Here is a 23,868-nt window from a genome sequence, read left to right as displayed (position 1 = left end):
GTTTGCTTCATATCAAGCCTCAGATAACCACTGGGTGCATCATGGACAGGCTACCTTAAGTAAAAATTAGTACAAATTTTAATGTCAAAAGATTGACTGACAGATAATTTTACTTGTGGCTAATAATATTAAGATACCAGACTAGCAGATACCTCAAAGAATACATTTAGTTGGCTGTAAGTTTCAGGCTTAGCTGAATGCACTGTGTTTTGAGGTTAAATTTGCTATAAGGAGACAAAGTTACTAACTAACTAAACTTACACTTGAAAACTTTGAATCTGTTTTCACAAATTCTGAACACAACCAAAAAGGTTTGCACAGAAATGTATCATATATATATATGTATATATATAAAATACTCTATACTACTCAGTTAATGTAAAATTTACATGAACCCACCCACTAGTGCATATTCCCCGCCTACCTAATGCATATTGTGTGATGTAACTTTACACAATTCTTGAAACACTTTAGTTCTTTATTAAGCAACTTCTGTTGTAGAAGTTATCAGATGACCTCTGTTATGTTTACAAAAGTTGAGAAGATCAGTCAGGAGACATAATTCAGCTTGCAAACACTAGTTATGGGTTTGATTATAGCAATACTGGAATAGTTTGTCTCTAGAACCAGAGAAACGTCTCGTGTTAGGTGTTCCTGCCTAGTTTCTACACACATCAGTAGAAGTGAGGTGTAAATGCTTACACTGAAAGTAAAGCTTCTCTTTTATCATACCAGTATGATACTTCTTAAAGTATGGCTGTAATAGCATTTCTGAGGTTTAAAATACGGGATTATTTCTAAACCGGCAGCGATGGCATTTAGCGGGTGTTTCCCCGCTCCCGGTGAGGCACTTGCTCTCCTCCGTTCACCCGGGGGCGGGCGGGGAGGCGTTTCCCGGGGCCGGCCTCGCTCACCGCGCGGGGCGGGCTCCGAGCGGGGCCGGGGGCGGCTCCGCGGGACTGGCGACCGCCGGCTCCCATTGGTCGAATTTGGATCCGCGCCGCCATTGGTCGGAGCGAGCCGGAGCGCGCCGCAACCAATCAGAGAGCCAGCGGGGCGCGCGCAGGGGCTATAAAAGCGGCCGCTCGCGGGGTGGAGGGACACGTGACAGCGTCAGTTCGGGCAGCGGCGGAGCGGCAGCGTCGGCAGCGATGTCCGGGCGCGGGAAGCAGGGCGGGAAGGCGCGCGCCAAGGCCAAGTCGCGCTCGTCGCGGGCCGGGCTGCAGTTCCCCGTGGGCCGCGTGCACCGGCTGCTGCGCAAGGGCAACTACGCGGAGCGCGTGGGCGCCGGCGCCCCGGTGTACCTGGCGGCCGTGCTGGAGTACCTGACGGCCGAGATCCTGGAGCTGGCGGGCAACGCGGCCCGCGACAACAAGAAGACGCGCATCATCCCCCGCCACCTGCAGCTCGCCATCCGCAACGACGAGGAGCTCAACAAGCTGCTGGGCAAGGTGACCATCGCGCAGGGCGGCGTGCTGCCCAACATCCAGGCCGTGCTGCTGCCCAAGAAGACCGACAGCCACAAGGCGAAAAGCAAGTGAAACAAATCAGAGGGGCGTCCCCGCCTCAAAAAGTAACCCAAAGGCTCTTTTCAGAGCCACCCACTTCTTCATAAAAGGAGCTGTACATCCTAGAGAAAAAACAAAACCTATCGTTTCCTAAAAAGCTAAAATAGAAACCAAAACGAACAACTCCCCCCCCCCCCCCCCAAATCTTTTACCTTAGCTGATGAAAAAAATCAGAACCAAACCACCCCAGACGCTTTGTGTTTTATCTCTTAAATTAAAATTTTGAAAAACCCACTGTGTATAGCAAGACATGGATGACATACACCTATTAAAATAAACACGATTCATTTAATGTGATATAAATCACTTTCTGCTAGTGGGGGCAAGAAAGTTTGATAAGACTGTAGGAAAGAGCTCCCAGCCCCATCATGCCTCCCCTTTTTCAGCTCGGCCCTGTGTGAAGTTCAGGTAATTCCCTGATGTCTTTAAAAAGCCCTGCCCCCTCTAAAACAACTACCAGACCTACAGATATTGTTGGAGGTGTTCTGTTTGGTTTTTTGTTTTTTGTTTTTTTTTTTTTTTTGTTGGTTTAGCTTTTTTTGTTGTTGTATGCATTAGAATGCAGTCTGGTTACTAACTCTTATTAAAAATCTTCGAGCTGCTGAACTAATTTTCTGCCTCAAATCTGAAGGAGTTTGGGAATAATTGTTCATCAGAATGCACAGGAAATCTGAGGTGAAAAGGACTGTTGCCAGTTTTGTGTCTGTCTCACACATGCTAAGAATAAACCATAGATATGTTGAAACCTGCTATTATTGGTAAAAAAACTGTTATTATTGGTAAAAAAAACCCCATATTTTAACAATTTGCAAACATAAATAACTTGAGTCATAACATTGTCCAGAATTTTACTATCACCAGCAGTTACAACAGCAAGAGGTAAAAAAGTGTTTACAGGCCTTTTTCAAAATAGTGAGTTGTAGGCATTAATGAACATATCAGAGAATACTTCCTTTAATTCTTTATACTCTGAAAAACAATCTGCATTTATTTTTAATTGAAACTTGGTCTTGGAAAAACGCATCTGAAGACTGTCCCCCTCTCGCTTAGCAGCCAGTTGTTTCAGTGTAGCAGATACACCAAGACATACCATTTTTAGTATTAATTCCAATGTAGGGATCAGTCTTACTGTGGCTGGACAGTAAGAAAATTGAATATTTAGGAAAGTGCTGCGAAAGAGGAAACCTAAATGATCACTTGAGCAGGTTTTATTATGTTCAGGTAGTGGGAAAATCAGCTGCAGCAGCGTTTCCTTAGACAATGATGACTCAGATTTTTGTCAATCCGGCTGTATCAAAATAAAAACACTGACATATTATCAAACGATAGGACATTGGTTATCATTATTAACAAAAAGTGGCCGTGTTAAGTTTTTATGTCACCTTATTTATTAAGGAAGAATTTCTGTAGCTGAGGACGAGGGAACCATGTCTGCTTTGTGTACACTGAGCAAAGCAGCACAAACTGCTAAGGCTGTAAAAAGTCACCTCCTCTGGTGGGACAAAAAGCCCTTCACAGGACTTTAACCTGCTCCTCGCCTTGCCAGATAACGCACTAATTTAATTTATCTCAATTATTTTGAAAGAGGTAAAGGATTTTGGACAAAGGAGCTAATTTCCAATCCATACGCAGTGCTCGAGATGAGCCTGTGTTACTTCCTCCTCTTTGAAATCAAATTGCGACCAAAATATCGATTTAAATCCACGAATTTCAGCTCAGATTAAGAGAAGACCCTTTAAAGAATATTAATTAATTACTTTGGAAATCTAGTTCCCCACGTCGCGGTTTTTATTTAGAAGGAAAAACAAAAGTTTCTGTCTCCCGAGGTCCGTTCAGGTCCAGGACTCGGTGTTTATCGCCTCTTTTTTAGCTCACCCGTTGCCTCTTCGAAAGGAAACTTGGCCGAGGGGAACAAGAGTCTTTCTTTTCCACGCCGCTGCGAACCGGGGGGGGGTCGGTGGCGGAAATTCTGATAAAAACAGCCCTTTTCGGCTCCTAAGAAACACAAAATGAGCGGCGAGAAGGGAGCTCGCTGCCGTGCAGCGGGGCGGGCTCTGCAGCGCACCAATCACCGCGCGGCTCCGCTCTATAAATACGAGGCCCCGAGCTGCTCCAGGCCCAGAGATTTCCCCGCAGCGAGGACGAAGGCCGGCACAATGTCCGAGACCGCGCCTGTTGCCGCTCCCGCAGTCTCTGCTCCCGCCGCCAAGGCCGCCGCCAAGAAGCCGAAGAAGGCGGCGAGCGGCTCCAAAGGCCGCAAGCCCGCGGGGCCCAGCGTCACCGAGCTCATCACCAAGGCCGTGTCCGCCTCCAAGGAGCGCAAGGGGCTCTCCCTCGCCGCGCTCAAGAAGGCGCTGGCCGCCGGCGGCTACGATGTGGAGAAGAACAACAGCCGCATCAAGCTGGGGCTCAAGAGCCTCGTCAGCAAGGGCACCCTGGTGCAGACCAAGGGCACCGGCGCCTCCGGCTCTTTCAAGCTGAACAAGAAGCCGGGCGAGACAAAAGAAAAGGCAACGAAGAAAAAGCCGGCGGCCAAGCCCAAGAAGCCGGCGGCTAAGAAGCCCGCCAGCGCTGCCAAGAAGCCCAAGAAGGCGGCGGCGGTGAAGAAGAGCCCCAAGAAGGCGAAGAAGCCGGCGGCTGCAGCTGCCAAGAAAGCGGCCAAGAGCCCCAAGAAAGCCGCAAAGGCAGGCCGCCCCAAGAAGGCAGCGAAGAGCCCGGCTAAGGCGAAGGCGGTGAAGCCCAAAGCGGCCAAGCCCAAGGCGGCCAAACCCAAAGCGGCCAAGGCAAAGAAGGCGGCGCCCAAAAAGAAGTAAAGATGACCGAGAGAATTTGAGAGTCTACTCATTTAAATAAACCCAAAGGCTCTTTTAAGAGCCACCCACTTGCTCTCAAAAAGAGCTGAAACACTACGGTTATACATCAGCCCAAATCACTTCAGCGATTTCGGTAGGGGAGTTTACCCGGCATTAATAAAGTTCAGATTTTTGGGTCCGCGTGCGTTCGGTAGCGCCCGCGTGGGAGGAGATCGGGGCTTCCTTTAAAAGGAACCTTGTCCCTACGTGCAGTTTGGGATCCCTGCGATAGCAGCTGCGCCCGCCCCGCCCCTGCGCACGGAGCCGAGCGAGAAGAGGCGGCGTGGGCGGCCCGGCGAGCGCCCCTGGCCCCGGTGCCCGGGGGAGTTTAAAAAGTGCCGCCTTGGGCCGTGATTGGGCCCGCGCCGCCTCCCGCCAGGCCCCGCCCTGCAGGCCCTGACCCCCCCGCTCCGCCGCCGCCGGCCCGCCGGGAACGCGCGGCACCGCTCGGCCCTGCCTCCCTCACCCGCTCCCTGCCCTGCCTCACGGCCTGGGAGCCGGGGGAGGCGCGGAGGGGAACGGAGAGGGGATGGGGAAACGTGCGGGCCGTGCCGCGGCCCTGTCCGGCGGCAGCTGCTGCGCGGCTCCGCTCTCGCAGTGGCGCTGCGGGCAGGAAGGGCTCGGCCCCACTCCCCGGTACAACCTTCCCGTGTAAATCACTGATCGCTCCCTTACTTAACTCTGGGACAGTGGTGTTTTAAGCCCAAAACCCCTGCGTATAAAGCAAATATTTTCCTGTAACCTAATCGAGTCCGGAAACGTACTTGAATGATAACAACCAGCACTGATAAGGGTAACGTGGTAGGTTTGGGTACATGTGAGTAATAAAAAAAAACCCCAGAAAACATACAAAGCCGCCTCAAAAATTACACCCAAGACAGAAAAAAAACCCCTTTTATTTTGCTGTAGTGCACTGAAAGTGAATGCTAGGTCTTCCAAGCAAAAGGAATTTAACCCTGAGAAAATTTAAACAATTTTATCTTCCTCACGGGACTTGAACGTGACAAGTTGCTGCCGTTTTCAATGTCCCTTTTAAGATTAAACCACTTACAGGATTTGAACAGGTTTATATACCGCGCACATGCAAGGGAAGCTAGTTTGATAGGTACACAGGAACTTGCTACGAAAGACCTTATTTACTATTAACGTGTAAATGGGTTATTTACATACCTCCCCCACTGAAAGCACTGAGATTCAGCCCTTTTAATTGAAAAATTTGGTGGCTCTTAAAAGAGCCTTTGGGTTGAGAGTGACGGTCCGAGACGCCCTACTTGGAGCTGGTGTACTTGGTGACAGCCTTGGTGCCCTCGGACACGGCGTGCTTGGCCAGCTCGCCGGGCAGCAGCAGCCGCACGGCCGTCTGGATCTCCCGCGACGTGATGGTGGAGCGCTTGTTGTAGTGCGCCAGGCGCGACGCCTCGCCGGCGATGCGCTCGAAGATGTCGTTGACGAAGGAGTTCATGATGCCCATGGCCTTGGACGAGATGCCCGTGTCGGGGTGCACCTGCTTCAGCACCTTGTACACGTAGATGGAGTAGCTCTCCTTGCGGCTCTTCTTGCGCTTCTTGTCGCCTTTCTTCTGCGTCTTGGTCACCGCCTTCTTGGAGCCCTTCTTGGGCGCGGGGGCGGACTTGGCCGGCTCGGGCATGGCTGCACTACGCTGACTGCTCACTCGCAGCGGAGTGCCGGTTAATGCGATTACTCCCCTATTTATAGGGCCCTTATGCAAATCAGTGGTATCAGAAATCAGCGCTTCCATTGGACGACAGCGGTACTGACGTCATCCAGAGCACGAAGCTCTTTGCTACTGGTCCTTTTCAAAGCCCACGCTAGGATTGGTGGATGAGTCAAAGGCTAGCAGCCAATCAAAACGAGCTCTTTCAATCCCAGTGTTCGGAGCCCGAGCGGCCGAGCCGCGGCCTCTCCCGGCGCGGGGTCACCCCGGAGCACCCAGCCCGTGTGGCCCCCGCAGCAGCCGCGGGGTTTGGAACAACAAAATGTACTTATGGACATTTCTACCGGTAAAAAAAAAAAAAACAAACCCAAAACCTGAAACAAACAACGTGTGAGGGCATCTGCTACTCTCTTTTTTTTTTTTTTCTTCTATAAGAAGGAGCATACCTGCATGCTTCATACAATACTCTGCATTTGTAACAGCCACAAGATAAATGTAAAAGAGAAAAAGATGCATCCAGAAAAGGTATAGAGAGTCTGGATTACAAACACTGTTAATCGTGTTTAGAATTAATCCTCTTGTCCCATAGAGCATTGCTTGTTTTTCATCGATTTCAATGAGATGGAAGCTGTGAATTAATTTGTAACATGACATGATTTGATTTCTCCTAATATGCAATAAATATTTTAAGTGTGTGTTTAAGTCAAAACCATGATAACACTAAAAATTAAACGTGAATTTTATTCTGCAGTTTGAAATTATCATTAACCAGAAAACCAAGCTGTTTTTCTTGTTAATATCAGTTCATTCTACAAGAAAACATGATGCTTTTTCCTTTTGGAAACTTCAAGGGTTATTCAAAGATTGGACTTACCTGGTATCAGAGGAGAAAGTTTTCTTGTATAGGCCCATGCCACCTATCTGGCACAAGTGAAAAAAGAGGTCTTAGGAAGCAGGGCTTGCTTCTGCTCTTTTTTCCTTTTTCCTGTGCTGAGCAGAAGGATAGATCCCCAAAGATCTCCAGCCTGTGTGCAAAATAATGGTATCTGAAGGGAAGCTGAGAAAGGGTTGGATGTTTTTCCTTCCCAGTGAGAGAGGCTTGCTTGAAGGTGTTGTACGTTTCTCCTAAACCATGGAGGCAAAGCAGTGTTTGAAAAGAGCAGCTTAATGCTACCTCAGGTATCCTGCTGCTCTGTTTTAATATCTACTCTGCCTCCACATCCCTGGGACCTCTCATCCAGAACAGAGATATATGTTGGGGATTTAGATTCGTTTCTGACCATGATTTCATTTTGGTGTGGTGTAATTTTCTATCGGGAACACAGAAAAAAGAACCAAGAAGTCCCAGGTAAAGTTAAAGAACAACTTGGCAATCAAGAGGAGACAGCATATAGCAATAGGGTAAATCACAAATTTACTGATGATAAGACACATCCGTGTCCCATCTGTGGTTGGGAGTTTTTGGGAAATTAAGTGCATGAACCTTTGAATCACATTTGAGAGGCTGGGTTGCAAGGCTGAGGGTAGATATTGTAGATATTGTAGATATTGTAGATATTGTAGATATTTTAGTTCTTGTGATGCCTACAGAGGCTCCCTGCAACAGAAGCTGGTCCGAGATAAAGGAATAAAGGAGGTATTTATTAAAAGGCCTTTAAAGGATAAACCTTGGGCAATATAAGAGCCTGGCCAGGGCTACACCCAAGATGGACCCAAGATGGTCCCTGAGACACGAGACTTCACACTTACAGAAGTTTTAGTCCATTTAATATTGGGGTTAATTGTCCAATTACAGCTTCAGGTTATGAAATCCCATCCTCCCAGATTGGTCTCAATTCCCTGTAGTTTGTACTCACTGGGCCTGAAGCTGTAGCAGTGTCCTTGGTTCTCAGGCTGGAAAAGGATTGTTTTGTCTAACTCCCCTCTGAAGAGAACTTGCTAACACTTTATATGGAGTTCAGAGTTATATATCAATGCAGTTCAGAATCTGGAAAATATGAAAGCCAAAACTTAAGGTATAATTTGAGACGGAAATTTTAAGCATAATTGTAGGATTTGCAAACCTGTAGCTGCAAGTTTTCTAGTTTTGTAAATTGTTGAGTGTTGTTATCAGCCAAAGACCCTTTAACTCCTTGGAGAAATATTAAATATGTATGTATCTTGGTTTTGGAAGACAGGTGTCTGCTAGGGAGGGCAGGAACCTGCGTTGGAATGAAAATGTAGACCTTCTCCCTGTGAATTATTATACTTTTGAAATCAAGGGGCTTTCAGGCAGAGATTTGGGTACAGGAATAACAGTTCTTTACTGGTATAACCAGGCAAACAAACAACAATAACTACAGCATTAGCAAGAAAACAGAACCAGGGGCCCCGTGACAGTATTCTCGGCTGAGATGGGATGGGGGAGAGGTTTTGTTTTCACAAACCCCTCGGGCAGTCAGTGCCGGTGCTCCTGCAGGGCTCTGAGGAACACTCGGCTGGAATTCCACAGGTGAGCCAGAACTAAAGGAAGGACACCTAACCCCCAAGAATATGTCATATTTCGACAGCAAAAAATAAGCGTATTGAAAAAAACCAAGGTGAAAGAAAAGAATAAACGAGGGGAGGAAGTCAGTAATTAAAAAAAAAAAACCCGACTAAATATATGGATGCTTGAAGCTACAAAAGTTGATTAAAATGATGGAACTCATTTTAATGAATGCAGCTGTAGAACTACAGTAAATAAAAAAATGCTAGTTTGTGATCAAAAAGTAATACTAAGGAAAAAAATCCCCAAAACAGTGAAAGGAATAGTTCAATAGCTATTAATAAAGAATAAGGTCATGAAAATGACCAAACCACTTTTTACATACCACTTTTTAACAGCACATGAAGTGGTACAGGTTTTTGTCACAGGTGGAGCAGCAAGAAACGTAAGTCAGCTCCTTTATCAACACATCAGTCTCATCACCTGTCTGTAAACAAAGCTGCGTGATTATTAAGTCAAAGACATGGGACACGCAAAAGAATTTCCCCATGGCAAGAATTTTAAGTGTCGCCCTCACAGGGAATAAAAGGAAAAAAAATCGGAGCCCATTACTCCCCTTTCTCATCCTTCGGTAGAAAAGGGTGCATTTACCGTAGTAGCGGGACCACGAGCCGCTCTCTCCCCGGCCCGGCCGTGCCCTTTGTTGGGGCGCAGCTCGATGGCGGCGGCGCAGGGCGGGCGGGACGCGGCTCTCCGGGCCCCGCCGCCACGGGCCGGGTTTTGGCGCAGTCCCGCGGCCGGCGGGGCCCCGCTCCGCTCCCTGCGGGCAGCGAGAGCTCCTCGGGCGGGCGGAGCGCGGCGGGCCCGGGGTGACCCCGCCGGGAGCCGCTCCGGGCCCGGCCGCCTTTGGGCTCCCGGGGGCGGGGCCGGGCGCGAGCCGGGAGCGCGCGCGGCCCCGCGGGGAGAGAGGGCGGGAAAGCGGCGGCCCCGCGGGGGGAAGGGCGCGCGCAGAGCCCGCCCAGGCGCAGTCCTCAAGCAGGTCGGCTCGCGGGGAATAAAGAGCGGAGCGGGAAGAAAAGCGGCACTGAGCGGAGCTTGGTTGTAGCGCGATCATGTCTGGCAGGGGCAAGGGCGGCAAGGGGCTCGGCAAAGGAGGCGCTAAGCGGCACCGCAAGGTGCTGCGCGACAACATCCAGGGCATCACCAAGCCGGCCATCCGCCGCCTGGCTCGGCGCGGCGGCGTCAAGCGCATCTCGGGGCTCATCTACGAGGAGACGCGCGGCGTGCTCAAGGTGTTCCTGGAGAACGTGATCCGCGACGCCGTCACCTACACGGAGCACGCCAAGAGGAAGACGGTCACCGCCATGGACGTGGTCTACGCCCTCAAGCGCCAGGGCCGCACTCTGTACGGCTTCGGCGGCTAAACTCCATTTGTTGAAGCTCATACTGTCTGAAAACACCAAGGCTCTTTTCAGAGCCACCCACAAATCTCACAATAAGAGCTGTTTATTACTGGCCTATCTGTGCGTGTGTTAAGGTTTTCCGAACACGTGAAAGACATTTAAAGTGCTAAAGCGGGGGTAATAACTTTACTTTAGATTACAAATACTGTTAGGACTGAATAACTAAATGCACCAGTGAATGTCCCCCCAGTGCAGCTGCATCGCGCACTGCGTTTCTATGTTCTTTGATCCAGAACCCTGACTGGAACTGGGACTGTGTAAATGCAGGGCTTTAGCTCTGGCGGTGATAGGACGGGAGTGCCTGAAATGACGTTGTACTCTTTACTCCAATAGGAATTGAAAGTTTATAATCCTCTCATTTGCATAACGCCATTATAAATAGAGGGGGTAGGCGCCATTTTCGATGTTGTTGTGCTGCGGTGAAGATCTTGGAAACGCAACGTTAAGGATGCCTGAGCCGGCGAAATCTGCTCCAGCACCGAAGAAAGGCTCCAAGAAGGCTGTCACTAAGACTCAGAAGAAAGGAGACAAAAAGCGCAAGAGAGCAAGGAAAGAGAGCTACTCCATCTACGTGTACAAGGTGCTGAAGCAGGTGCACCCCGACACGGGCATCTCGTCCAAGGCCATGGGCATCATGAACTCCTTCGTCAACGACATCTTCGAGCGCATCGCCGGCGAGGCGTCGCGCCTGGCGCACTACAACAAGCGCTCCACCATCACGTCGCGGGAGATCCAGACGGCCGTGCGGCTGCTGCTGCCCGGCGAGCTGGCCAAGCACGCCGTGTCCGAGGGCACCAAGGCTGTCACCAAGTACACCAGCTCCAAGTAAAAGGATATTAAAATTATAAACCAAACGGCTCTTTTAAGAGCCACCACACCTTCATAATAAGAGCTGTGATTGCAAATACGGTATGAGTTTTTATCATGTGGATTATATAATACAACAAAAATGAAGTACCTCGTTCGAGGTACAAAACACTGAGCAACTCAAGGTTACTTGCTCTCTGCATTACTAGGTTTAGTAATTACAAGCTCTAATAGTGAAATGTGTGTGTGGCTCTTAAAAGAGCCTTGGTGCTTAAAACAGTATAAACTTTAGGGGTTTTAGTTTAGCCGCCGAAGCCGTACAGAGTGCGGCCCTGGCGCTTGAGGGCGTAGACCACGTCCATGGCGGTGACCGTCTTCCTCTTGGCGTGCTCCGTGTAGGTGACGGCGTCGCGGATCACGTTCTCCAGGAACACCTTGAGCACGCCGCGCGTCTCCTCGTAGATGAGCCCCGAGATGCGCTTGACGCCGCCGCGCCGAGCCAGGCGGCGGATGGCCGGCTTGGTGATGCCCTGGATGTTGTCGCGCAGCACCTTGCGGTGCCGCTTGGCGCCTCCCTTGCCGAGCCCCTTGCCGCCCTTGCCCCTGCCAGACATCGTTTCGCTCGCTGCAGCCCTGCTCTGCGCGCCAGCGCCCGCCCCCAGCTGCGCTTTATTCCCCGTGAGCCGACCTGGTTGAGGACTGCAGCAGGAGGCGGGCTCTCGCTCCACTCCCCGCCCGCCGCCCCCCTGCTCCCCCTCTCGCGAGGCTTCCCGCGAGACTCGGCCCAGGCGCTTTCCCCGCCGTGCCCTCCCCCGTTCTCGGCCCCCTCCTCTCTCTGCTGCTCCCCCATCCCATCCCGGCCCGGCCCGGCCCGGCCGTGCCCCTGAGCCGTGCCGGCTCTCCGGGAGCTCTGCGTCTCCGCCAGGGGACAGGGAGCAGGAGCAGGGACTGCGGTGCCCTCTTCCGGCACCCCCTTCCCTTCCCCGCGGGTCTGCGGCAAAATCCTACCAATGCGGGCACTCGGCCGGCGCTCCCGCCCCTCCGCTGCTCCCTGCCCGCCTGTCCCGGCTTCTGCTTTTCCTTTGGACGTTTCGAGTCTTCCTTTTTAATTTTTTATTTTTGGTTATTAGATTTTGCCTGCATAGACATTTTCCTCGGGAAAATTTATATCATGTCTGACAACCTTCTACTCTGTGACCTACAGCTTCTTTATGTTACTTCTTTTTATTTCAAACAGGAGGGGAAGGAAACGCTCAAGCCGTGTTATGGCTAGAGGATTTTCACCTTTTTGTTTTCTTTTTTTTTCCCCCTTTTTTTTAATGTAAGGTCGAATTTCCCTAGAGAGGATTAAAGCACGAACAGTTCTGTGGCCTGTGTTGGTTTTTTTTTTTTTTTATTTGGCTTTGTTTGTTTGTGTGTTTGTTTGCCTGGAAACCCAAGTGCACTCCTGTGCTAACATGTACCTATTTTCTGTCATACCTTTACCTATCTAGCATCATTTTAACTATTTCTAGGAAATTTCAGAGCCTAGAAGATTTTAAAAGAACAGATTGTAAGGAAGAATCAGCAATATTTTCTGGGAATGCTTCTGTGAATAACGAGGTTCACATAATTTTTATAGGATTTAAAAGTTTAATAAAAAAGAAAATTAGGAGATAAAAATAAACTATACAGATAAAGCCAGGTGTCTCCATTCAGCCAAGAGAGCACCCCTACTAACAAAGGATTGTCCCTTAAAAACAGAACCTTATTACATATCCATAAATTCTCATACATATTCATACATTCTTCTTAGGATCTTTGGTGTTCTTCTGTTTAGTTTTCTCTTGCCCCCTTCCCAATAGATCAATCTTCTTGGCACCATTGAGATTTACATTCCCTGATACCTGAAATGCAATAAATTCCTCCCCCCAGAGTTCTGGTCACTGCTGTCTTCATCTGGACAAGAAAATCTAAGAATGGAGGTCTCTAGCTATCTTTTTCAGTCTTTGGTTTATACAATCAAAAGTAGTTTTGGTTTTAATACTATGCCATTCCTCAACATATATGTATATTATCCTGCTATTTCTAAGTTTCATCAATAACAGAAGGAACTAGATTAATATAACAAGTTGTCTAACCTTATACATATAACATTCATTTTAATATTTGTGAAAAGCCAATAATATAATATGTATCTATAACACTTCCTACTAGGGAAGTAGGAGACTTGTTCTTGTTCTGCACTGTAGTGGAAGTGAAGGACTATTTCAAGTTTCTCACATGAATTTTTGGGTTATGTCCTTGTTAAACATGCACCATTTAAAATAGGAACACTACTCATCTTTTTAACCATCAATACTAAACTACAGATCAATGTTCTAGTACTACCAAGTTTCCTGGATTAAGGCAGAATTGCATAAACTAGTAGCTTTTTCCTTTCTGACACAGATACTCTAATTTATATTGAGATTCAATTCAATTTCACAATTAAAAAAACATTTGGGGCCATTTGGCATTTTACCTAATAGCAAAAATTTTCACAGATTTCTATTGATTTTTGGTAATAATAAATAATTTTTATAGTTAATAGAGGAATATTAACATAGAAATAAGTCTTCAAGAAGTGTGAAAAGAAGAATTTCCTGAAGAACCTTTTAGTGTTTTTATTTTGGTGTGGTTTCTGTTTTAATTTGCATTTGGTCTTCATATTCTGAGAATTCATAGCATTATAAAATATTTTCAGTGGCAAATTTTATGCAACTTATTTGAAAAAGAGAAGAAAAATTGCCCTTTTTCTAAGGGCATATTTTAACAATGCCCTTATGCCCCAGCATCCTTAATTCTTATTATTGACTCCCACATTTTAGGGTAAGAAATTTATGTCCTTCTTTACCTCCTCTGGCTTATCCTGTCAAAAGCATGGCAGATACATGCTCAAAAAGGAATTTGCTGGTTTTTTTATAAGATAAGATAGATTTATCCAAATTACTTTTTCCAAATACAGGAACATAATGAAACAATTCTGGGTTTGGGTTCATTGGTGTTTTTACTTGCTTGTTTCAATATCTGTGGTTATCTTTTAACTCTTTCTATTTCCTTCTCCAGCAGACAACTTTGTTCAAAAGTCTTCAGCCTTCTTTTGTGAAGCTGTAAGTCTACTGATAGAATCTATTTTATAATTTAGGCAACTGCATGTTTTGGAATTGTGACTCCAGCACTTAAGGATGTATTAGAGTTGAATTGATTTTTATTCTTCCCTAACATGAGGCCATTTTGGCTTTCCTAATTGATCACTTCCTTACAATCACCACTTCCTATTTAATTCCTACATTTAAACTGAAGTCTTTCTACAGGAAAGTGATTGATCCATTAGGACGTGTGTGACACCCCCCAGTCACATGAGCCTATTACATTCAGAAAGCAAAAAACAAAGGAGGATAAAAAGTAACTCTGAAACATTATTTATAATGTGTTTAAAAAAAGCAAACCAGACTCACCTCCTAAACAGCTGAGGACATAAAGTTTTAGGACTTGAAAGTCCTAAATACAACATGTACAGGTGCTTGCAAAATCCTGTGTATTATGAAATACTTCAGATGCAGTCTTACAGCAATGCATTTCAGGGGCATTAAATTTAATGAATTTAAGATAAATTTTGTAAGGATGTTAAGAACTTCCTATTCTTCCCATTTAAAGACCCCAGTTACAGGTAACAGCAAGGACTGGCCTGGAAATGCTGCTGACTCTGTTAGTTTTCAAACATTGGATGCAGAGCTGGGGATGACACTTTTGTTCTGGAAAAATTTCAGTTACATTGGCCTAGACTGAGAATACCAAAGGAGCCTGAGAGTGACGAATGTTGGCAACACCTCCATTTCTCTTTGGTGTCTGCATAGTTACAACTCTTAAAGTTTTAAATGCATCTATCCTGGAAGTAGACTAGTCCATATCCATGTAATGATTTCAATTTTTTTCCAAAAACGTTCCTTTTTCCTAAAAACAAAACAATAAGAACCTGTCAGATGAGTCTGCCTGGGAGAACTGATGGGAAGATCAAAAGTGGCCCAAATAAGGAAAATAACATTCAATTTTAGCAACCAAGACCATACTTCATTTAGGAAAAAGGAGGGGAAGAAAACATTCCTTAATTTTCTACTTGAAAACATAATTAACTTGAATTGCAGCTGGCCCTGTTTGTTACTTAGAAGTCCTTCAATCTCAGTGTGACAATGATTTTGACAGAGCTAGTTGGCTGCAGCAAAGCATTCAGAAATTCTCAAGTGCTATTTATCATTGCATTGGTGCTGTGGAGATCTTACCTCTTTTTCCTATATTAGCAGCAGTCTGAATTAACTCAGGAAGCATTCAGACCTCAGCACACTGAATTGGCATCTAAAACACACAAAGATTTTATGGATGACTTTTGGCTGCTCCTGAAAAGCTATGTCTCAGAAACACTTCTTGTTTGTTTGTTTTGTTTATTTGTTTTTGGTTTTTTGTGTTTGGTTTTGTTTGGTTTTTTTTTGTCATGCTTCTTACATCATGCCTTAGGCTCTAGGTCCTTGTTTTCATTACAACATTGGCATACTGCCCTAAAATCAATGGGATCATATGGAACACTTACTGAAAAGTATATCATGTGCCCTCTGCATCAATTACTTTCCTATTGATGGCATCACAAGTTGAAGCTCTTACAGGCCAAAATTTTGCATAGCATTAAAGATTCATCTTGATGGAAAAGTGCTGTGCTTGGAATAGCATAAAAATAAAAATCCATGGGCAGAGAGAAAGGGGATACTCATAAATACATCAAATATTCATGGCATGGGGATAGCATGCAGTGAAATGGAAGATCTTCAAAAACAGATTGTGATGAGCAAGAATAAAATGTGGAGAGAGAAGCAATAAGGACACAGAGGATATATAATTGGGTATATTAATATCTCAATTACATTAACCACCACATGAGAACAGAGGACAGCACCACAGAGTACAGACTTGGCTGATGTGTAAAGACAAAGTGATCAAGCCCATTAAAAAAGCATCTTCATGTTAATGGAGTAGCAAAACCTCGGTGTGTTTAAGGGGAAAAGAACATGAAGGACTGGGAAACAGATATGGAACTGAACATTGTCAATACATGTAAACTTGAGAAAGCACCACAGGTGACCCAGATGAGAAAGGTGAGGAGGAAGCAGAGTTGGGGCAGGGTCACCCTGACCTTGCCATGCTCTTTGCTGCCCCAGTGTCCCTGCAGGTGTGAGTTTTGTGAGTCTGAAACCTTTCCCTAAGAGCAGGCTTGGGCTGAGGCCGAGGTGCCCAACACCAGGGATGGCCTGGAAGAGAAAGGTGTGGAGGAAGCAGTGTTGGGGTGTGGAGAGGGCCCACAGCAGGCTGAGGGTCAGATGAAAGAGTTAACAGAAAGAAGAAGCCAGCAGAATTCCTGTGTCTGTGTGAGAAGAAAAAGATGATAAAGATAGAGAAAAATAAGGAACATCTGTGCTGAGAAAAACACCATGATAAAACAAAATCTATCTGTATTTTGGATTTTTGGGGACACTTTCTCAAAACAGTGCTTCCACCAATGGACTTGAGGGGTGGTGTGGTGATGGCCAATGGAATGAGGTGCACTATGGGGTCAGAAGGGTATAAAAATGCTATGTATGGGCACAATAATGGCTTGGATGAAGTTTCTTAGGGATCTGCTTTGTGTCATATCTGCTGCCACAGCAACACTGGGGCAGTGCCATGTTCACCTCAGCAGGTCCTTGGTGGCACCAGTGCCTCTGGAGCCAAACCTAAAAGCACCTTTAGACTGAGATGCAGGGCACCATGGGTGGCAGAGATGAAACCTGTGTGCAGTGAGCAAGGTTGGGGCATGGCTTTTGCCACCCCAGTGTCCCTGGAGCTGCAGGATTTGTTTTGCTGAACCCTATCAGCCATCACAGACTGGGGGCTGAGGCCCCCAGCCAGATGGGCTTGCATTTTTAAAGTACAAACTGGTTTAATTCAAGCTCAGTTTGCATTGTTTATATATATCAATGTTCCTTCAGTTTGTTGTTTTTATTACTAAAAACTGGTATTTCCATAACAACTTAACTGAGAACAGAGCTTTCCATCCTGTGCTACTTCACAGTATTGCACAGGCCATTTTCATTAACTGTTTTCTCCATATTCTCATGATATATTAATTATTTTAGCATTCATGGCTGGAGTGCTTACAGCATTAGGCCACAAGAGCTGACCAAAGTAAAAGCTTTTTTAAAATGCTGCTAATGTTCAACTAGCCCAAAGCAGAATGAAAAAGGTAAGGAAGGACCAAGGAAACAACTCCAAGAATTGAGGTAATGTCAGATGAAAAAAACCACAAAAAAATCCCCAAAACCCCCACAAAACCAACAAAAGAGACAACTGACCAGAAGCTACTGACGAACCTGGGAGCTGAGCACTGGGTGGCCTGAATGGGATTGAAAGTTAGTTTTTGGTGTAGTGCTCCCTCTGCATATCCATCCAGCTAAAGCTGTAACCTGAGAACTAAAAAAAAGACAAATTGGAAACCTTTCATTTGGAAAATAAATCATTGTTGCATTAATCAACAGGATCCTAGGGTCAGACCCTGTTATTGCAGCCAGCGTAATTAATTCCATAATAGGAGTAGCTGACAAAATTCTTTATAATATATAAAATCTTAAGTGTTCAGAGTGTTGTGACAACGTTGATTGCACAGCTACAACCTGACAGGTGCTGATACCCAGCTCGAAGATGCACCAAGACTTGAAAGTGGGAGAGAAGAGAGAGGCAATGATGCAGCAGGGCAGTTCTGATCAGGCCTGTAGGAGATCTGTGGCTGGCCAACTTCAAACTCCACTGCTGCTGGTTACTGAAGGCTGTAACCAACAGGTGATTCAGATTGTGAAAAAGCCCATAGGAGGGACTTGCAGATGAAAACATGTTTAGGATGTCTCTTTGCATACTGGCTTGCATGGAAACCACTTTTACAAAATATTTACATTACAATAGTTAGTTCAAAAGAGAAACTTGCTTTCATATGGGTATATATCTGTTCAGATTTTTTTCAGAAACTAATAGCCATCAAGTAGGACAGATTGAAATATTTATGTTCTAGAAAGATGCTGTCATCAGACTTTTTTATGTATTTGGATGAAATGAAGTATTTGCCAGTAGCTATCCTCTATTTTACCCATTGGACTCACAAGAATATTCTTCCAAGCCATGATTTTAATTTGAGCCAGTTGATCCATGGAGAGTGGCCGAAGGGCAAGCTACAGTCCTAGCTGATACCTTGCTGAGCATCTAAAATCACCTGCAAAAGCACCTTGATTACCAATAGCAACTCTCAAGGCAATCCTCAGCTGGTCAGCACAGAGGTCTTGCTCACATCCAGCTTTGACTTGGCAGCATTCTTTTATCTCAGGCTCCCCTGCAAAAAGCAAAGAAATGCAGCTGAACCTTGCTGGAACCAGAGTAACTTCCACTTTTATTCTCACTTGGATCTTGCACTTAGTCACCTGTGTCTACATGCTTCCTGTTTCCTGTGTATAACACCCCAAAGCTACTTCAGACTCGAGTTTATGTGAGCCCTGAAAAAATAAAAATCATTGCACATCTTTCTTTTTCAGCAGAAGTGTTAGGGTTTCATTGCAATTCAAACATGTAACTCTCTCTGAATGAATCCAAATAATACTTAATTTAGTAAAACATTATGGGGTCTTCAAAAGCCTGGAGGAAAATGACAAGAGATTAAGGCAAATAAAACCTGTTTCCCTGTCTCACTACTCAAAAATAATTTGCTTCTTGAAGATGCAAAAAAAAAATTTCTGATGCTACATTTTGCTGAAATCAAGCACTCTGACCAATAGCTTATTTAAGATACTAGACATCAAATATCTTCTAAATAAACTATTAGAAAAAGTTATTTTACCTGAGTTTTAATTTTTTTTATTATAAGCATATCCAAGCATGTCTTGGTAAACATCTTTGGCCATCTTGGTTAAATGAAACGAGTTAGCTTTCAGTAAAACTCATTTCCGCAATCCCGGTGGTAATCTACAGAAATTAAAAAATCTGTTGGTAAAAATGCAAATCCTGCATCAATGAACAAATCTGGGGAATGAAGAAATCACAGCAGAGACTTCGTAATTCCCAAAGCTCTACTCCCGATTCCTTCCCCCCTCTTTTAACCCTCAGGTTCAGAAACAGAAAATGGCTGAAAGTGAGAAAAACAGAGGAAAGAAAATGGTGTCGAGGCACTGGATTGGTCAGATTTTGCTGCAGAGTCCAAGTTTCTGACACAGAGGAAGAAATATTCCTAAAATGAAACATATCAGCAATTAAGAGCAAATTAAGAGTCTTACAATCTTAGGCTTTCCAGGAGAAATATTTCCTCTAAGCACTTCTCAGTGGCTCTTTATTTTCTAGTATAAATGAAGGCTGTTTTACTCAATCCAAACGCTTCTTAAAGCCACGGCTTTAAGATTTTACAGATTTGTAGCATCGAAAAGCCAAAGGGACATAACTTGCAATAATTTAATGGAACAGCAGGCTCCCCAAATTACATAAAACTACCTGCAGTATAAGTGAATATAAAGGTGCCAAAAAGTCAGAAATAATTTTACAAATGTACATTTATCAGGCAACAACAGATCTGTTTCCTAGGAGAGCAAAGGGGGGTGTGTGTGACTGAATTTACAGTCAGGGAGAAATCCATTTTCCAGGTAGGTTCACAAAAATCACAGAACACAATGAATAGGGAAGAGCCTCCATTTAAAAATTATTCTAGACACACCACGTTTTAAAGCAGAGATACTTCTTGGAAAGCACTTGGTTGGTGCTTTGACAAGCACAAATTCTTATTAAAAATAAACCTTGAACAAATCTTTTTGAGAGCCTCAGTAATGACAGAAAATTGATGCAAGCCAAAATATCTAAAAATTGAAGATGCCACGAGTGTGGTCCTAGACAAGACATCAGCAAGGAGCAGAGTACTTGGAAAAGGGACTCAGAATCATAAAATTTCCTTACCTCCACCTTACATTCCATACAAACACCATCCCCTCCAATTTTAGAAATTCATTTATCTCGGAAATAAAGAGTAATGCTTGAGATGGGCTGAAAATGTCCACAGGACATCACTCACGACCAGGATTGATAAAACACAGAAAAACTACCGCCAGTGCTGCCGGGGAAAGCGGGAAAGGAGTTTCTGCGCCTTCAGAAACAAAGTGAATTCCATGCGCCCTCCCAAAACCAAGAGTGAGGGGGAAAATAAAATATTGCAGAATAAAGCAAAAAAACCTGAAAAACGGTAGAGGGGCAAAGGCAGAAAAACATTCACAATATACAAGAGGCATTTAGTGTTTAACTACTCAAAACACGAGAGCAAGATCCTATAGAAGTTTCTTCCATTACGAATGGAGTTTGGACAAATGATTTTAAGACGTACACTAAGAGGCAAAATCCACCGAGCTTTTAAGCATCGTCCCTTTCACAACAGTACTGTTTCACAAATACAAAATTACATGAGGAAAACCACATAGAAAGGAGTTTACCCTAAACCAAAACTGGTTTTAGCAAAACCCCTTTAAAATAACTCCACTAGTTTTGCAAAAGTAAGGACCTAAACTCAACAAAATACGATAAACACTAAGCATTGTATGTTTAGTACTTACTTAACACGGTAGATTCTTGACTGCAAGGCCACCCAAAAAACTTCCTACCGCTAATAAGGAATTTACAGCCCTTTAGTGACCTTGTGGTGGCTCTTAAAAGAGCCTTTGGGTTTTCGATGGTCTCAAACTGGAGTTAAGCAGCACCTTATGCGCGCTCTCCGCGGATGCGGCGGGCCAGCTGGATGTCCTTGGGCATGATGGTGACGCGCTTGGCGTGGATGGCGCACAGGTTGGTGTCCTCGAAGAGCCCCACCAGGTAAGCCTCGCTGGCCTCCTGCAGCGCCATGACGGCCGAGCTCTGGAAGCGCAGGTCGGTCTTGAAGTCCTGCGCGATCTCGCGCACCAGGCGCTGGAAGGGCAGCTTGCGGATCAGCAGCTCCGTGGACTTCTGGTAGCGCCGGATCTCGCGCAGCGCCACCGTGCCGGGCCGGTAGCGGTGCGGCTTCTTGACGCCGCCCGTGGCCGGCGCGCTCTTGCGGGCAGCCTTGGTGGCCAGCTGCTTGCGGGGCGCCTTCCCGCCCGTCGACTTACGCGCCGTCTGCTTCGTGCGCGCCATGTCCCGCACAAGAGCCCCCGCTGCCGACTGGGAGAGCACTGCGCGGGCAGCGGCCACGGGGCCGCTATTTATGGGCAGCAGCGCGCTGTGATTGGCCAGCGCCAAGGGACGGCTGCCATTGGCCGCGGGGCACAGTTTGAAAATCCCGCGCGCTGGGGGGAAGCGGGGGGAGGACGGGGACGGGCGGGAGCCGCTGCTGCAGCTTCCCGCTCCGCACCGCCCCCTCCCTCTCCCTCCCACCGTCCCTTCCTTCTCTCCCGCCCGCCCTCCCTCCCTTCCTTACTTCTCCCTCTCCCTCCGCCCCTCCACGGGTGAAGCTGCGCTCCTTTTTCTCTCATCCCTCAGCTCCGCTCTGCCGAGCGGGGCTGCTGACGGCCCGGGGCGCTCTCACAGCTGCAGCCCGCTAGCACACATGGAGTTCTTACTCTGGCTCCGCAGTTGTTTTCTCGCGGCCTCTGCCCGGGACGACAAAGATTTAACCCCCTATATGTAAATGGCGTTTACCCAAATACAGCTTTCCTTGAGCGTCCCGAGTTACCTGAGCTTCGTTAAAGCCCTCGTCTTCGCTTTTTTATTTTTTTAATTTTATTTTTTTCTCCTAGAGTCTCATATTTACTTGTAATTTCCTATTGTGTTGTCGCTTAGGGATTTCTTAATTCTGCGGTTCCGCATTAATGTACTACAGCACTTCCTTATGAAATCAAACGGACTTAAGAGAATTATGCTGTCCTCTGTGCCATTTTGTATCTGCTGTGCACGCTGCTATAGGTTTCACTAAACATCGTCTGTTAATTATTACAGACTAATCCCTAGATTTCCGGGTAAACAAGCCACTTTGGCTTACGGCCAAGTCACTTCAGAATGACATCTTGTATTTAAAGGGGGCAACAAACTGTCATTGTCAATAATGAGAACAAATGCGCTAAAACGAAAAGAAACCTTTAATAGCTTTAAAAGTCATTAGGCGCTTAACACGCTTTTTATAGACCTGCGGGACCAGCTGTCAGAGCAAGACAGACAAAACGACCCAAATCTTTCCGAACACTTAAGCAGGATAAACATTTTCCCCTAATCTTTTAACAGCATGTTCCAACCCAGGGACTACCAGACATAAGCATCACTCACCGAAAAGAAACAAGTGTGATCGACTCTTTTACTGAAAATGTGGGTGGCTCTTAAAAGAGCCTTTGGGTTGAGGGTGACGGTCCGAGACGCCCTACTTGGAGCTGGTGTACTTGGTGACAGCCTTGGTGCCCTCGGACACGGCGTGCTTGGCCAGCTCGCCGGGCAGCAGCAGCCGCACGGCCGTCTGGATCTCCCGCGACGTGATGGTGGAGCGCTTGTTGTAGTGCGCCAGGCGCGACGCCTCGCCGGCGATGCGCTCGAAGATGTCGTTGACGAAGGAGTTCATGATGCCCATGGCCTTGGACGAGATGCCCGTGTCGGGGTGCACCTGCTTCAGCACCTTGTACACGTAGATGGAGTAGCTCTCTTTCCTAGTCTTTCTACGCTTCTTGTCACCTTTCTTTTGAGTCTTGGTGACAGCCTTCTTGGAGCCCTTCTTGGGAGCGGGAGCGGATTTAGCTGGTTCCGGCATTTTACGGGTCTGTCAATACCTGGCTGCCGCAGGAACGACGTAGATACAAAAGCGAAGTCCCCCCTTATTTATAGGGACGGTATGCAAATGAGATGACTCAACACTGTGCTTTTCCATTGGGCAACTCCTGTCCGTGACGTCAAAAAGGTTTCTTCTTCCATTGGTCGACTTTATCATCTGCGTTCTCATTGGATAAATTTACAATCCTTGTCCGCACCAATCAGAAGTCCAAGCGGACCTGGGAAGGAAGGTATAAAAGGGCAGAGTGAAAGCTCTTGGAGCATTTATCCTTTTTCACTGCGCTTTCGTAACTTTTATTCAGCTTTTTTTTGACTCGCTCGGCTTCCTCTGCATTTCTAGCGATGTCCGGGCGCGGGAAGCAGGGCGGGAAGGCGCGCGCCAAGGCCAAGTCGCGCTCGTCGCGGGCCGGGCTGCAGTTCCCCGTGGGCCGCGTGCACCGGCTGCTGCGCAAGGGCAACTACGCGGAGCGCGTGGGCGCCGGCGCCCCGGTGTACCTGGCGGCCGTGCTGGAGTACCTGACGGCCGAGATCCTGGAGCTGGCGGGCAACGCGGCCCGCGACAACAAGAAGACGCGCATCATCCCCCGCCACCTGCAGCTCGCCATCCGCAACGACGAGGAGCTCAACAAGCTGCTGGGCAAGGTGACCATCGCGCAGGGCGGCGTGCTGCCCAACATCCAGGCCGTGCTGCTGCCCAAGAAGACCGACAGCCACAAGGCGAAAGCCAAGTAAATCTCATCTGACAAACAACCCAAAGGCTCTTTTCAGAGCCACCCACATCTTCCTAGAAAGAGCAGGAACGCTTGAACCGGCGAATACGTGATATGTCAATGTATTTAGAAACTTGAAATCTCCCGGTTGGGGGGGGGTGGGCTTTAAAATGTTATGTATCTTTACATTCTACCTTGGTGATCTGTAGCTTCCTGCCTTTTTTATCTTGGAAGTTACGGTACTTATGTAAGCGTGCGTCAGTTCCTCTTTTTGGCAAAAAAAAAAATAAAAAGTAAAAGGTATCGGTGGTGACCGATGAAATCGGTCACCGCTGTGTGGATTCAGAAGAGATGTGAGCTCTGCGAGGGTGCGCTCGTTCCTCCCGGCGCTTGCGGGGGGTGCAGCGCCTCTCGGCCCGGGGGAGGGAGGAAGGGCGGGGCGGGTTCGGGGCCTCCCCGGCCAATCCGGCTGGAGCGCGCGG

The 23,868-nt window shown here is 46.7% G+C and overlaps 9 protein-coding genes across 13 annotated transcripts; 5 read left to right on the top strand and 4 right to left on the bottom strand.

The window, feature by feature from the left end:
* The first annotated feature begins 1,091 nt into the window (after nucleotides 1–1,091).
* LOC111930859 (histone H2A) lies at nucleotides 1,092–1,857 on the top strand. The gene has a single exon (XM_023929151.2). It carries the CDS (start codon nucleotides 1,152–1,154, stop codon nucleotides 1,539–1,541), a length of 390 nt encoding a protein of 129 aa, XP_023784919.2. The 5' UTR covers nucleotides 1,092–1,151; the 3' UTR covers nucleotides 1,542–1,857.
* A 231-nt stretch (nucleotides 1,858–2,088) lies between these two features.
* LOC111930609 (histone H1) lies at nucleotides 2,089–4,559 on the top strand. Its single transcript, XM_023928710.2, has one exon. It carries the CDS (start codon nucleotides 3,578–3,580, stop codon nucleotides 4,379–4,381), a length of 804 nt encoding a protein of 267 aa, XP_023784478.1. The 5' UTR covers nucleotides 2,089–3,577; the 3' UTR covers nucleotides 4,382–4,559.
* A 727-nt stretch (nucleotides 4,560–5,286) lies between these two features.
* LOC111930642 (histone H2B 1/2/3/4/6-like) lies at nucleotides 5,287–6,483 on the bottom strand. Its single transcript, XM_023928755.2, has one exon. The coding sequence runs from the start codon at nucleotides 6,177–6,179 to the stop codon at nucleotides 5,688–5,690; it is 492 nt and encodes a 163-aa protein (XP_023784523.1). The 5' UTR covers nucleotides 6,180–6,483; the 3' UTR covers nucleotides 5,287–5,687.
* A 3,168-nt stretch (nucleotides 6,484–9,651) lies between these two features.
* On the top strand, nucleotides 9,652–11,196 carry LOC147653571 (histone H2B 7). Its single transcript, XM_086887680.1, has one exon. It carries the CDS (start codon nucleotides 10,429–10,431, stop codon nucleotides 10,852–10,854), a length of 426 nt encoding a protein of 141 aa, XP_086743806.1. The 5' UTR covers nucleotides 9,652–10,428; the 3' UTR covers nucleotides 10,855–11,196.
* On the top strand, nucleotides 9,675–11,196 carry LOC111942904 (histone H4). Its single transcript, XM_086887681.1, has one exon. It carries the CDS (start codon nucleotides 9,675–9,677, stop codon nucleotides 9,984–9,986), a length of 312 nt encoding a protein of 103 aa, XP_086743807.1. The 3' UTR covers nucleotides 9,987–11,196.
* On the bottom strand, nucleotides 11,076–11,470 carry LOC111942906 (histone H4). The gene has a single exon (XM_023945967.2). It carries the CDS (start codon nucleotides 11,444–11,446, stop codon nucleotides 11,135–11,137), a length of 312 nt encoding a protein of 103 aa, XP_023801735.1. The 5' UTR covers nucleotides 11,447–11,470; the 3' UTR covers nucleotides 11,076–11,134.
* Nucleotides 11,471–12,444: 974 nt separating this feature from the next.
* LOC111930867 (histone H3) lies at nucleotides 12,445–21,177 on the bottom strand. 5 transcript variants are annotated; one of them, XR_015286444.1, is made up of 3 exons: nucleotides 18,757–20,620; nucleotides 15,134–18,415; nucleotides 12,445–14,807 (listed from the first exon to the last, which is right to left on the bottom strand). XR_015286444.1 is itself a non-coding variant. In XM_086887679.1 (2 exons), the coding sequence occupies exon 1, from the start codon at nucleotides 21,057–21,059 to the stop codon at nucleotides 20,649–20,651; it is 411 nt and encodes a 136-aa protein (XP_086743805.1). In that variant the 5' UTR covers nucleotides 21,060–21,177; the 3' UTR covers nucleotides 12,445–18,415; nucleotides 18,757–20,648. The 5 variants fall into 5 exon arrangements, 1 of the variants encoding a protein (XP_086743805.1); XR_015286446.1 differs by having other exon boundaries at nucleotides 12,445–18,255; nucleotides 18,757–18,881; nucleotides 19,190–20,620; XR_015286445.1 differs by having other exon boundaries at nucleotides 12,445–18,415; nucleotides 18,757–18,881; nucleotides 20,504–20,620.
* Nucleotides 21,178–22,198: 1,021 nt separating this feature from the next.
* LOC111930672 (histone H2B 8) lies at nucleotides 22,199–22,656 on the bottom strand. The gene has a single exon (XM_023928814.2). The coding sequence runs from the start codon at nucleotides 22,654–22,656 to the stop codon at nucleotides 22,276–22,278; it is 381 nt and encodes a 126-aa protein (XP_023784582.1). The 3' UTR covers nucleotides 22,199–22,275.
* Nucleotides 22,657–23,018: 362 nt separating this feature from the next.
* On the top strand, nucleotides 23,019–23,734 carry LOC111930658 (histone H2A-IV). Its single transcript, XM_023928795.2, has one exon. It carries the CDS (start codon nucleotides 23,019–23,021, stop codon nucleotides 23,406–23,408), a length of 390 nt encoding a protein of 129 aa, XP_023784563.1. The 3' UTR covers nucleotides 23,409–23,734.
* Nucleotides 23,735–23,868: the final 134 nt, after the last annotated feature.

The sequence above is a fragment of the Cyanistes caeruleus genome, chromosome 4 (assembly GCF_971803275.1).
Source record: "Cyanistes caeruleus chromosome 4, bCyaCae1.hap1.1, whole genome shotgun sequence".
NCBI classification, from domain to species: domain Eukaryota; kingdom Metazoa; phylum Chordata; class Aves; order Passeriformes; family Paridae; genus Cyanistes; species Cyanistes caeruleus.
Note: the sequence above shows the minus strand (reverse complement) of the source record. Positions and strands in the feature narration are given on the sequence as shown.

Coding starts and splice junctions, on each gene's coding strand:
- LOC111930859 (XM_023929151.2), top strand. CDS start 1,152: ATGTCCGGGCGCGGGAAGCAGGGCGGGAAGGCGCGCGCCAAGGCCAAG.
- LOC111930609 (XM_023928710.2), top strand. CDS start 3,578: ATGAGCGGCGAGAAGGGAGCTCGCTGCCGTGCAGCGGGGCGGGCTCTG.
- LOC111930642 (XM_023928755.2), bottom strand. CDS start 6,179: ATGGAAGCGCTGATTTCTGATACCACTGATTTGCATAAGGGCCCTATA.
- LOC111942904 (XM_086887681.1), top strand. CDS start 9,675: ATGTCTGGCAGGGGCAAGGGCGGCAAGGGGCTCGGCAAAGGAGGCGCT.
- LOC147653571 (XM_086887680.1), top strand. CDS start 10,429: ATGTTGTTGTGCTGCGGTGAAGATCTTGGAAACGCAACGTTAAGGATG.
- LOC111942906 (XM_023945967.2), bottom strand. CDS start 11,446: ATGTCTGGCAGGGGCAAGGGCGGCAAGGGGCTCGGCAAGGGAGGCGCC.
- LOC111930867 (XM_086887679.1), bottom strand. CDS start 21,059: ATGGCGCGCACGAAGCAGACGGCGCGTAAGTCGACGGGCGGGAAGGCG.
- LOC111930672 (XM_023928814.2), bottom strand. CDS start 22,656: ATGCCGGAACCAGCTAAATCCGCTCCCGCTCCCAAGAAGGGCTCCAAG.
- LOC111930658 (XM_023928795.2), top strand. CDS start 23,019: ATGTCCGGGCGCGGGAAGCAGGGCGGGAAGGCGCGCGCCAAGGCCAAG.